The 12,426-nt window shown below is 42.2% G+C and overlaps 2 protein-coding genes across 2 annotated transcripts; both read right to left on the bottom strand.

Annotated features, from left to right (window-relative positions):
* Window positions 1–3,451: 3,451 nt before the first annotated feature.
* Window positions 3,452–5,509, bottom strand: LOC115669669 (uncharacterized). The gene has a single exon (XM_030590819.2). The coding sequence runs from the start codon at window positions 5,507–5,509 to the stop codon at window positions 3,452–3,454; it is 2,058 nt and encodes a 685-aa protein (XP_030446679.2).
* A 4,580-nt stretch (window positions 5,510–10,089) lies between these two features.
* Window positions 10,090–12,099, bottom strand: LOC130138592 (uncharacterized). The gene has a single exon (XM_056313054.1). The coding sequence runs from the start codon at window positions 12,097–12,099 to the stop codon at window positions 10,090–10,092; it is 2,010 nt and encodes a 669-aa protein (XP_056169029.1).
* Between the last annotated feature and the right edge of the window lie 327 nt (window positions 12,100–12,426).

Genomic DNA, 12,426 nt, shown 5'->3' with positions numbered 1-12,426 from the left:
TTGTGTTTCTATGCACGTCTGTATCTAAGGCGTAGTGGAGCTGAGTTGAGTTGACACAGACTATTAATTTAATTCAACTCGTATTGAATAATAGAGACTCGGTCAATTATCTTATGAAAGATGAGTCTCCGCTCAGTCAAGCCAAAACACAAGCTTGAGCTCAAACTAAAGTTTTATAAATACAATATAATTGATAATTTGTTATGTTTAAATGTCTTGCGACGAAATCAAAACAAAAGATTAATTACGAAATTAGGCTCAGGAGCTACTTGAGTTCAAAAATTGAACTCAAGCTGACTCAACGTAATTATCTCGCAGTTCAAACTTAATCGAAATCGAACTAATTAAGCTGACCTTGAGTAGCTCATGGATAGAATGAGATCTTGATTTGGTGATACTTTGGCTGGGGAAACTGCCATTTTGTCTTGAGTTTGTGTAATCATCTTATTGGTAAAACTTTTTAGCACCATCATTTGACATGACATTCGTGACTCACCAATTTTTCATGGATATTTGTCTATACAGGTGAAGGCGGCATTGCTGGAAGGAGCTCACGGTGTAATTGCTGGACGCGCTGCTGTCTGTAACTTTTATAGGTCCATCCATGCCTCCGCATAGTTAGCAGCTACGGCTTTATCAAATTCTTATGTATTGGTGCTTCCAGTTCTGCATTAATTGCTTCTGTTAGTTTCGCCATCTATCTTTGAAATTTGAGGGCGATACAGCAACAGGATGAATAATCCAAGGGAATGTTGATGGTATTGAAGAAAGGTATTATTTTCTTTTACGATATAAAATGCAACGATGTAGATCAAACTTGATTAGATCTTTAGCTAAGCCGAGCAGTGCCCGCCTTATGGTTGCAAAATTTGTTCAGAGATTTGAAATTGGTTGTATATTTTAACAGCCCATGGCAGACTTTGGCGTACGCAGATAGCGCTGTTTATGGTGTTCCAAGCAGTGGTGTCACGCGCCATCAGGTATAGTTGTACATGTGGCTGGATATTATTAATTATTTGCTTAGTGCCTGCCTCCTGTTTGCTTCGAGTATTCCCCTCCACGCAATTATCCAATTCTCAGGTCCTTAAAAGAGGATGAAGTTTATGGAGATGCCGTTCTTGGAATATATGGAAAGAAACCGACTGTGCGTGATGTGGCGAAGCTATGGATGGGAAGAAATGGCTTAACTAGATGGTCTCTTCTTTTGTAGTGTTCTGGGGATGGATTTTAGCGGCATTTGCTTTACTATGCGACTGTTAGGAAAAATTTAAGATCCATTAGTCTTGGCCGTGTGTAGCTTGATGTTTCAGCTATGGGCACTGTAAAGGTCACTTATCTGAGGGTGACCTTGGCGGGGACTGAGAGTAGTCCAGCACCGAGAGGATCTGCAATGGATATCTTCAAAATCTCCCATTATTAGCATTTGGACGCAGATTTCCTGCTTCTCTGCTTTCGGAATGTTGCCGGGTGTGATAGATCATCTGTTTCTTGTTTGGCCAATATGAAGCTTTTTTCCATAAATTTTATTTTTTAACATGCTGCAGCCTTTGCTTGGTCTTTTCCATTCTGAGCCTGGAAATGGTTTGTGGAAGCGAAAAGCTGATGCAGCTTTCTGTTTGTATATTAGGCTGCTCGTTTCGATTATATCGTGTTTTATAGTCTGACCAAATGATTAACTTTAAGGCGGTCTTTCTAACTTGTAGAAGACGAAGTCTTCCTTTGAGGAGAGGCTCGATGCAATTCTTGACTCTATGTTGGACGCACCTATTGTGAAGGTTCCGTCGAGTTCAGAAAACCCTTTCGCTAATATACGAGATGTGCTGCCTCCTCCATAAAAGGAAAGAGAACAAGAGGCGATATATGCATAATCATTCTTTGGGGAAATTCCAAATAAGGATATGAAATGCATTCATTCTCTCAAATAAGGGCTTGAAGTTATTAAAAAAGGGCCTAAAGTGGCCACAACAGTTCAAATCATGGCATGACTTTGCCAGTCGTTAGCCAATTAAATATTCCAACCAGTTAAGAGCATTTTCGTCCAAAGGCAATTTTAATTTTAAATTATTTTTATTCCGGCTAAATATTCCGGACAATCAAGGGTGAGGCGACCCTCGCCCAGATCTGGTGTGGGCCTCGCCAGATTGACAAGATCGAAGTTTAATCTTTTGATGGCTATTGACACAACGGTGGTTGTGTCCGCAAATTCTTGTGTGGCGGTTACTGTTGTAGGTAGAGTTGGTGTCTTGATAAAGTCCACGGTTACAGTCAAATTCAAGTGTAGCTTGGACTTGGAAGATCTCTATGGCACTTGAGCCCATGAGGGGCCGTGGGAGAGTAGCAGTTATCTGGTTCTAGCGAAGCGATTGTGACTTGACTTAACTATTGAGTCAAGGTCGAGATTGTTAGAATATATATTGAATTTGAGCCCTTGAATGAAACATGAGTGCGCGAAAATGCGACCTGTTGTGCGACTCTCGTACATGACATGCTAAAAGAGTCCAAGACTAATTTTGCTAACAAAACAAGAAAACCACTTTCCTCGTTTAATTTAGAAGCCAGCCACAAGATTTCCTAATTTAGTTGGAAATCCATTTTTATGTTCAATCTTGGGCTCTGGTCTTCATGTCGCTGGTACAGAGTGGTGTGCCTTGCGTGTGCAATAGTTGGGCCCTAAAGGTACGCTTATTCGTGAATTACACCTTGAATCAATTCGAGGGCATTGAAGGGGTAAGATTTTGTGTACTACTTTGTGAGATTGAGAGAAATTATTTCGCAAGTAATTGTGACGGCCAAATATCATACGAGCTATTGGGTAAAGTTGAGGGTTTGGGAAATACTGAAAGTGTTTGGGTTGACTCAAGGATAGTTATAATTTCCATCGTATCGCTTGATTTTTGTTGGAATTCCGTACTATTCTTTCCGTGGAGTAGGTTGTGTCGACCGAATAACGTAAATTCAATGTCCGATTTATTTCTTTTTTGTGTTTATTTTATTATTTGATCGCGTGTTTTTCGACACATTTTGCCGCTATAGTAAATTCAGCTTAATCGCAATATATCTTTAGTCGACGAGGTGACCGACATTCAATAATTTCTTACTTAGAAATGTTACTTTCTATTAACGAACGGTACAATATTAAACTTGCGATCCGAATTTTAAATTAGAGCACTCGGATGTAATCCGCACGAGTTTCTCTCATTTGGTTCCCGGAAGTGCACGGAATCGCAGGATCTTATGGAAATCGAACAGCTGGAGGAGTTTACAGGGAAGGGACACTTTTAACGACAATGTGCAGTCAAGAGCAAATCAGCAGCACGCTTATTAGTACAAGAAGAAGCTAAACAAAAGGTGGTAAAAAAGGCGAGGTGAGATCCCCCAGCAATTAGAATTTTCAGCGGAATTTGCGGGTAGGAGCCCTCATCCTTTGCCGACTCGGCAACTTTACCTTCAATTATTTTCGATGAATGAATCGGTCTTCTTCCTCCGGAGACGCGGCCACTCGCAAATGTCGATAGAAGCCAAGCTGTGCCATCAATAGCCAAACCAAGGTGACAAGTTCTCCTCCTTTACTCAGTTGTTGAGCATAATTGTAAGGCCGGCAATGGAACGCCGCATACTGTAGCAATTCCACCCACACTTCACTCATGATCTTCCACCTCTTTTCCTTTTGAATACCCCGCAATACTTCAGCGAGAACACACGCATCAGAAAGCACAGATCTGATTACCTTTCCTCTCTCTAGACCTACTCTCTGTTTTGTAGAAGGGAGGAGACTTTGGCACGCACTTTCCTTCGTTATCTTCGTTTTGCTCCCATCAGAGAGATTTTTGCTGATGAACCCATCCATGTCATTACATGTGTACCGGAACCTTATTTCGCCATACCCACCCACTGCAGACATCATATCAGGTTGTTTGATCATAAGATGAAGCATATAATCCGACAAGACCTTACTGTTTGCACGATCAATGTTAAAGTTGGTACTTTCACCAGTGTCGGTATTGTAACAGAGCTCGGTGGCAACGTGCCACAGTAAAAGGCTCTCATCATAATCAACATCACTGACGAATGGAAGCAAGTTTGTGCAATCTTGCTCTGTTTCGGAATATTCCAGAGCCCATTGACCTCGAGCAGCATATATGTCCTCGACGTGTCTGAAATCAGTTACAAGCGGAAACTTCCGTTTCAGCTCCTTAAAAATCAGTTCACCTAATTTGTCGCTGTATGGTTTTCGTCGTCCAGACTTCAAGTCATCAAACAATTCCCCGAGAGAGATGCAATCAAGGAGTTTCTCAATCCATTTTGGCCACCTTCTCAGCCGAGAATCTATCAAATTGTACTGGAAGATTGATCTAGACCACCTAGCATGTAGTATATGCAATGCAAATGGTGACCTTTCGGATTTGAATTTGAGGAGGAACATCATGAAGGTTCTTCCTATAGGATGTTTTTCAAATCTCCCCAAACGTGCAATTGTCCAGTCAGAGCAAATGAGCCTACCAAGAGCTACAAATTCCAGGCCAACAGCTCCAAGGAGCAAGGTGTAAGTAATCCGTACATCATATTCGTGAAAACCATGCTTGTTCAGGACATAGAAAAGTGCAAAAGCAGTAACGACGGAGCCAATTGAGATAGCTCGGAAAAGGTACCCTGTTGGACAGTGAGCCACGGCAGCCTTGGTATAAAGAACATCATAAAAGAAGTTGAGCTCAGCCTCAATGACCCGAAAAGCATCCTTTGCGGTTATCCTACTGAAAAATGGCCAGGTAATGTCCATTTGAAGGAAGTTGATGGGGAGTTCCACAAGGAGGCCTTTGAAGGCTGTGAAGCAATAAAATGCGGCTGATATCACTTGTCTGTCGTCCAAATTGGTTTTATTTTGCTCTCCAACATCTCGGGATTCGATAGTGAATTCCAGCTCCATATCTATTGGAGGTATGGGAGCTTGCGCAGCACGAAGAGACGGTAGCAAGGAACCACGGAATTTACTGAAGCTGGCAAGATACAGAGCACGTGTTCGCTCTATATATTTTATGGTTCCTCCAATAAACACGAGGATGGTTGGGACAATTAGCTTGTTGCTGGGGAGGGATTGGTAAAACACATAGCATGCGGTGCCCAGCTGGAATAAGAGATTAAGCAAGTGCCTCCGCCACAGCTCATTATCCTCGAGCGCGAAAGCGGTTATGGTGTCGGGTCCTCCGAGGTGTAGCAGCAGAAATGGAGCCCAAAATGCCAGAAGGTCACCATATGCATCGGCCTCGGAATCTGAAGTACCACCAACGATTTGGACTTTGGCAATGAGTCCAAAGGCATAGACAGCGACTGAGTCGGCAACCAAGTAAGCTGACCACATGAGAGTCGTGAACCACCAACTTGACCACCTCTTTCGCATGGGTGCAAAAAAGATGAGAAAGACTTGCAGAGATAGGCTCGTGAGTATCGCCCCTCGGAGATTGAGTTTCATCCATAAATTCTTGGCCTCCGCAAGAATTTTCGTATTTCCCATTCGATCCTCACTCTCCCCCCAGATCCTGGAAGGAAATCTTTTAGTCAGCATGAGTATTACCTCCTAGGAAGCACGGACACTCTCCATAGGCCTTTGTGTCGGTGTCGGACGCGCGTCCACGCGCAACCGACACGTGGTCAATGCTCCGGACACGCAAGTTTAGCATCCCGACACGCTCGGGTCAATTTTAAACATTTCCAACAAATTAGGGATCAAAATGTTAATTCATTATGGGCTCTTTTTTTAATTATTGATTTATTTGTGGATTCGAATCAAATTAATTTAATTGAAATAACCATAAGAGTGATAATTTATCATGTATATATAAAAATATATATTTGATATACAACGTGTCGGAATTCTCTATTTTTTTAGAAATGACGTGTCAACGTATCGCATGTCAGTGTCGATGCTATTTAGAGTATAATGATAAGGCAGCAATGATTGAATAGATATGCAAGCCGGAAAATATAATAGCAGAAAAATGTGACTATTGAGGGCAGAGAGTCAATAATACCTTGAAATCTATATACGATTCGATAGGAATGAACATCTTGCTTCATGCAACCGAGTGTCAAGCAATGCGAAGTTATAAAGGAGTTAGAAGCAACAGGACTCAAGCTGATGTTAGAATGGAACAGGAGGAGTGGGCGAGAAACTCGTGGAATCTAAATTAAAGGCATGAAAACCATAGCGCATTTGCTGTTGTCAAGGATGTATGTACGTTCTATTCTTCATCACACTTTGGCATTTCTTCTTTTATCTTTAACCTCTCTTCTCATTCAAGCATCGTCATCGCACACCGCACACGTCAATGTCCAGCATTCCTGATGATCTACCAGTTAGAAATCGAGATCGAGAGAGAAAAAGAGTCATCTTTTGGCATCTGGTGCTTCTTGCCTTTGCGACAAATGTGCAAATCAATCGCATCAAAGCAAATCGAACACTAGCTCAGAACTTCAGACAGCGAGCAACCAGAATACCAAACCAAAGCACAAATTCGATGCAATGCAAATCCAGTCCCTAACCTTCTGCGCTAAACCTAATCAACAACAAAGAGAAATTTGAAAAATCACGATGAACACTGTGTGCGCGTGATGCCGAGCCTGGAATTGGAGGCGTAGAAGAACACCGTTGGAAAAATCTAAGATCCATTAGGCTAGGCCATTTATAGCTGATGTTTCAGCTATGGTCATTGTATGGGTCACTTATGTGAGCGTTACCTTGTCGAGAGTAGTCCAGCACCGAGACGATCTGTCACGGATAAACTAAATTCTTGCGTATAGTATTTATTGCTGCAAAGCTATCATTAGCATTTGGAAGCAGATTTCCTGCTTCTCTGCTATTGGAATGTTGCCGGGCGTGATAGATCATCTGTTTCTTATATGGCCAAGACGAAGCTTTATCAATAATTCTATTGTTAACATGTTGCAGCCTTTGCTTGGTCTTTTCCATTCAGAGCCTGGAAATGGTTTGTGGACGCAGAAGCTGATGCAGCTTTCCAGCATTGCACTGTACGTATGCACATTAGGCTATTCCTTTAGATGATATCAAACTTTTGTGTCCTTTATTCTCACCATTTGATTAATTCTAATGCAGTCTTGGTACCTTGTAGACGATGAAGTCTTTCTTTGAGGAGACGCACGATGCAATTTCCGACTCTGTGCTGGACGCACCTATTGCGGAGGTTCCGTCCAGTTCAGAAAACCCTTTCGCTAACATAAAAAGATGTGCTGCCTCCTCCATACAAGGAAAGACAACAAGAGGCGTTATATGCATAATCATCATTCCTTTGTTTGTGCAACAGCTCCCTCAGATATCTTCTAATACCAAAGTCGATAGGAAAAGGAGAGAGATTAGTTGGATAGGTCATCTGTTGCCACTGTTTTGGAAGGTGGTCTGTCTGCACTGTCATCTGCTGTCCCATTTGTGATCAATTACTGTATAATCAGACAAGCGGTCATGGTTATCTTGTCTGTATCACCTGGTGTTTGCAATTTTCAAATTGGTTTTGTAGTTTCTGAAAGTAATGATGAGGTTCTTGAGACAATTAGCCTCATCTGCTCCCCGCACTTGCCAAAAGGAGGTCAACGTAGCAGCTGTGATTATGTTTAGCCGTGGAGATATTATTCAGTAGAGGCTGTGTGAGGGCAACTGAATTCCCAAAAACCATCCTCTCTTTCGGTTAGTTAGCGAGACAAAAGAAGTATCATCCTAAAGAAGTCATTAGCGACTTCAAACTTCATCACGCTATCAATCAAATAAGCCGATGGGCCTTAACCTAATGCGATCAGCCGACGAAGCCGGTCGATATCGTTCCCTTTCTTTTTCGGTGCTATCGCAGACGATGTAGGGCGTCCGAATAGAATCAAAAGATAAAAGATGGACCATAGGGAGAAGCTAAGAAGGATATCTATTGCATGCCTTTCATTAGAGAAGTGGAAAGGCAGTTGACTTGTTTGTTTGATCCAATGCATAATTTTGATTTGAACCGAAAATAGTTACCATTGAACTTTCTAGACATGTGGAGGCAACTGGTGGATGAACATACGTCCTCTAATCACCGTCACTTTTCAAATGGGGATTAGATCGACTATCGTTAGAAGTATAGCACGATTATGACATCACACATGAATTATTTACAAAATAGGAGTCACGCTTGCATTCCATAAATAGAAGAAATGAAGGAAAAACATACGTACTAGGGAAAACGTGGCAAATCGGGTTCATTAGATAAGATGCATCTTGTGGAAAATCATTTATCTTCTTTCTGCAAGGAAAAGATCACACACTTTGCCGGTAGGAAAAAAAAATCTATAAATTCAGAAAAATAGACGTGTCCCTTAAAAAAAAAAAAGAAATTGGATCTACTTAGTTTTTGTAAAATAAGAGAGATTCACCTTGACGAAAATAAGAAAAGTTTATACTTAAGATTGAAAAGCGCTAGCGATTTGAGATAACTAATCGATGGAATATCATTCACAAGCAAACCCGCTAATCTCTATCATCTAACCTATTTTTGTTGACCAAAGTTAATCGAGCAAATTAATTAGAAATTCCTTACAAAAAAAATACTAGCGATTATTGTTAGGTCTATCGCCCATCATAAAAATGCCTTTACACATTCGCCATCGTACTTTCTTGTTGATTCAAGGGGGGATGCGAGCAATTTATTGGGTTTCATTAATGATGCAGGGATTATTTGAACATGTCCGTGTCACCGTTTCTTGGATAATATGAGCAATTGGAAATTGAAATTGTTATTTGTTGAATTGGTTTGAAAGGAAAAAAGGAACATTTTAAATTAACTTACTGGATTAACTATAGTAAAAAATAAAAAATTAAAAAGGAGGTTCATGGAAGATTTTTCCCGAGGGGATATTACGACTCTTTTTTTCTTCTTTTTTTCTTGAAGTGTCGGATTTTCATATTTCCATCTTAATTTTTTAAGGTAAATTAATTTTTCAACCGAAATAATATATATACAAATATATATAAAATCTTCCGATTTTCATATACGGGGCCCATTGAGAAATCTGAGATCGCTAGACGTCGATCGCACGCTCCCATCCTCCTCCGCCTCCGCCTCCGCCTCCGCCTCCGCCTCCTTCCGTCCAGATTTCCATCGAAGTCGCGACCGCCGCCGAGCGATTTCCCATCGCTTCCCAGTTTGAAGAACCCATCAATCATGGGCTCGATCGTCGCCGGAGGAGAAGACACCGATTGGAGCGGCGTCGCGACGAGCTGGACCGTCTCAGCCGGCCGTCTCGCCGACTCCATGACCGTCGAGTCGCCTCTTTCTCCGATCGATGACGGCGCGGTCGGCTCAGCTCCGAGAGCTCCTCTCCTCCTGCGCCCTCCCTCGCCCGATCGCAGCCCCTGCGAGATCACTGGTAAGCCCTTTCCGGCTCACTCTTCGCTTCCCGAGTGCTGGTGTGGGGGATTACCGTGTCGTGTCGAACACGAGTCGGACACCGACACTCTTTTTTTATTATTTATTTTTTTATGAATTTAAATTAAATTAATTTGATTGAAATAATCATAAAAATCATCATTTTTTATGTATATATAAAAATATAAATTAAATATATAACGTGTCCCATCGTATTGGATTTCTCTATTTTTTGAGAAATGACGTGTTGATGTATTGTGTCATATCGTGTTGTGTCGTGTGTCGGTGCTACTTAGATCGCTGATACATGGTGGTGTGCCTTGCGGGTGCAATAGTTGGGCCCTAAATGTACGGCTTATTCGTGAGCTACACCTTGAATCAATTTGAGGGCGTTGAAGGGGTAAGATTTTGTGTACTACTATGTGAGATCGGGAGGGATTATTTTGCAAGTAATTGTGACAACCAAATATCGTGCGAGCTATTAGAAGATCGGGAGGGTAAGATTCTTTTTATTTTTTTTGTCAGGAAGGACGATGTGCAGGCAGAGCAAATCAGAAGCACGCTTACTAGTACAAGAAGAAGCTAAACAAAGGACTAAAAAAGGTGTGGTGAGATCCCCCAGCAATTAGATTTTCAGCGGAATTTGCGGGTAGAAGCCCTCATCGTTTGCGGACTTGGCAACTTACCCTCAATTATTTCCAATAAATCGGTGTTCCTGTGGAGGGTCGACGTATCGAAAATGTCGATAGAGGCCAAGCTGTGCCATCAATAGCCAAACCAAGGTGACAAGTTCTCCTCCTTTACTCAATTGTTGAGCATAATTGTAAGGTCGGCAATGGATCGCAGCATACCCCAGCAATTCCACCCACACTTTACTCATGATCTTCCACCTCTTTTCCTTCTCAATATCCCGCAATACCCTAGCGAGAGCACGCGCATCAGTAAGCACAGATTTGATTGTCTCTTTACTCCGTGGATCTGGCTCCACTTTTGAATCAACAGAGAGGAGACTTTGGGACACACTTTCCTTCGTTATCTTCGTTTTGCTCCCATCAGAGAGATTTTTGCTGATGAAGGTGTCCATCTCATTACAAGTGTACCGGAACCTTATTTCGCCATACCCACCCACTGCAGACATCATATCAGGTTGTTTGATCATAAGATGAAGCATGTAATCCGACAAGACCTTACTGTTTCGACGATCAATGTTAAAGTTGGTACTTTCATCTGTGTCGGTATTGTAACAGAGCTCGGTGGCAACGTGCCACACTAAAAGGCTCTCATCATAGTCGACATCACTGACGAATGGAAGCAAGTTTGTGCAATCTTGCTCTGTTTCAGAATATTCCAGAGCCCATCTACCTCGAGCAGCACATATGTCCTTGAATTCACTGGAATCAGTTAAAACCAACACCTTCCGTTTCATCTCCTTAAAAATCAGTTCACCTAATTTGTCGCTGTATGATTTTCGTCGTCCATACTTCAAGTCATCAAACAATTCCCCGAGAGACATGCAATCAAGGAATTTCTCAATCCATTTTGGCCACCTTCTCAGCCGAGAATCTATCAAATTGTACTGGAAGATTGATCTAGACCACCTATCATGTAGTATATGCAATGCAAATGGTGACCTTTCGGATTTGAATTTGAGGAGGAACTTCTCGAAGGTGCTTTCTTCAAGTCTCCCTGAAAGTGCAATTGTCCAGTCAGAGCAAATGAGCCTACCAAGAGCTACAAATTCCAGGCCAACAGCTCCAAGGAGCAAGGTGTAAGTAATCCGTACATCATATTCGTGAAAACCATGCTTGTTCAGGACATAGAAAAGTGCAAAAGCAGTAACGACGGAACCAATTGAGATAGCTCGGAAAAGGTACCCTGTTCGACAGTGAACCACGGCAGCCTTGGTATAAAGAACATCATAAAAGAAGTTGAGCTCAGCCTCAATGAACCGAAAAGCATCCTTTGCGGTTATCATCCTGTTGAAAAATGTGAAGCTCTGGCTCATTTGACCGAAGAAGGGGAGTTCCACAAGGATGCCTTTGAAGGTTGTGAAGTAAACAAATGCGGCTTTTATCACTTCTCTGTCGTCCAAATCGGTTTTATTTCGCATCATCTCTATTGAGGGATCGTTCTCCGGCACAATATCAATAGACGGGAGCAGGGAACCACGAAGTTTACTGAAGCTGGCAAGATACAGAGCACGTGTTCGCTCTATATATTTTATGGTTCCTCCAATAAACACGAGGATGGTCGGGACAGTTAGCTTGTTGCTGGGGAGGGACTGGTAAAACACAAAGCATGCGGTGCCTAGCTGGAATAAGAGATTAAGCAAGTGCCTCCGCCACAGCTCATTATCCTCGAGCGCAAAAGCGGTTATGGTGTCGGGTCCTCCGAGGTGTAGCAGCAGAAATGGAGCCCAAAATGCCAAAAGGTCGCCATATGTATCGGCCTTGGAATCTGAAGTACCACCAACGATTTGGACTTTGGCAATGAGTCCGAAGGCATAGAAGGCGACTGAGTCGGCAACCAAGTAAGCCGACCACATGAGAATCGTGAACCACCTGTTTGACCACCTCTTTCGCATGGGTGCAAAAAAGATGAGAAAGACTTGCAGAGATAGGCTCGTAAGGGTTGCCCCTCGGAGATTGAGTTTCATCCATAACTTCTGGACTTCTGCGAGAATGTTCGTACTTCCCATTTGATCCTCACTTTCTCCCCAGATCCTGGAAGGAAATCTTTTAGTCAGCATGAGTATTATTACCTAGGAAGCACGAACACTCTCCGTGGGCCTTCGTGTCGTTGTCGGACGTGCGTCCACATGCAACCGACACGTGGTCAATGCTCTGGACAAGCCAGCGACACGCGAGTCCAGCATCCCGACACGCCCGGGTCAATTTTAAACATCTCCAATAAATTAGGGATCAAAATGTAAATTCATCATGGGCTCTTTTTTTAATTATTGATTTATTTGTGGATTCAAATCAAATTAATTTAATTGAAATAACTATAAAAGTGATAATTTATC

Source organism: Syzygium oleosum, unplaced genomic scaffold (genome assembly GCF_021117445.2).
Source record: "Syzygium oleosum isolate NSW1041296 unplaced genomic scaffold, Sole_v2.1 Sole_v2.07, whole genome shotgun sequence".
NCBI classification, from domain to species: Eukaryota; Viridiplantae; Streptophyta; class Magnoliopsida; order Myrtales; family Myrtaceae; genus Syzygium; species Syzygium oleosum.
This window is presented reverse-complemented; position numbering and strand designations above follow the sequence as displayed.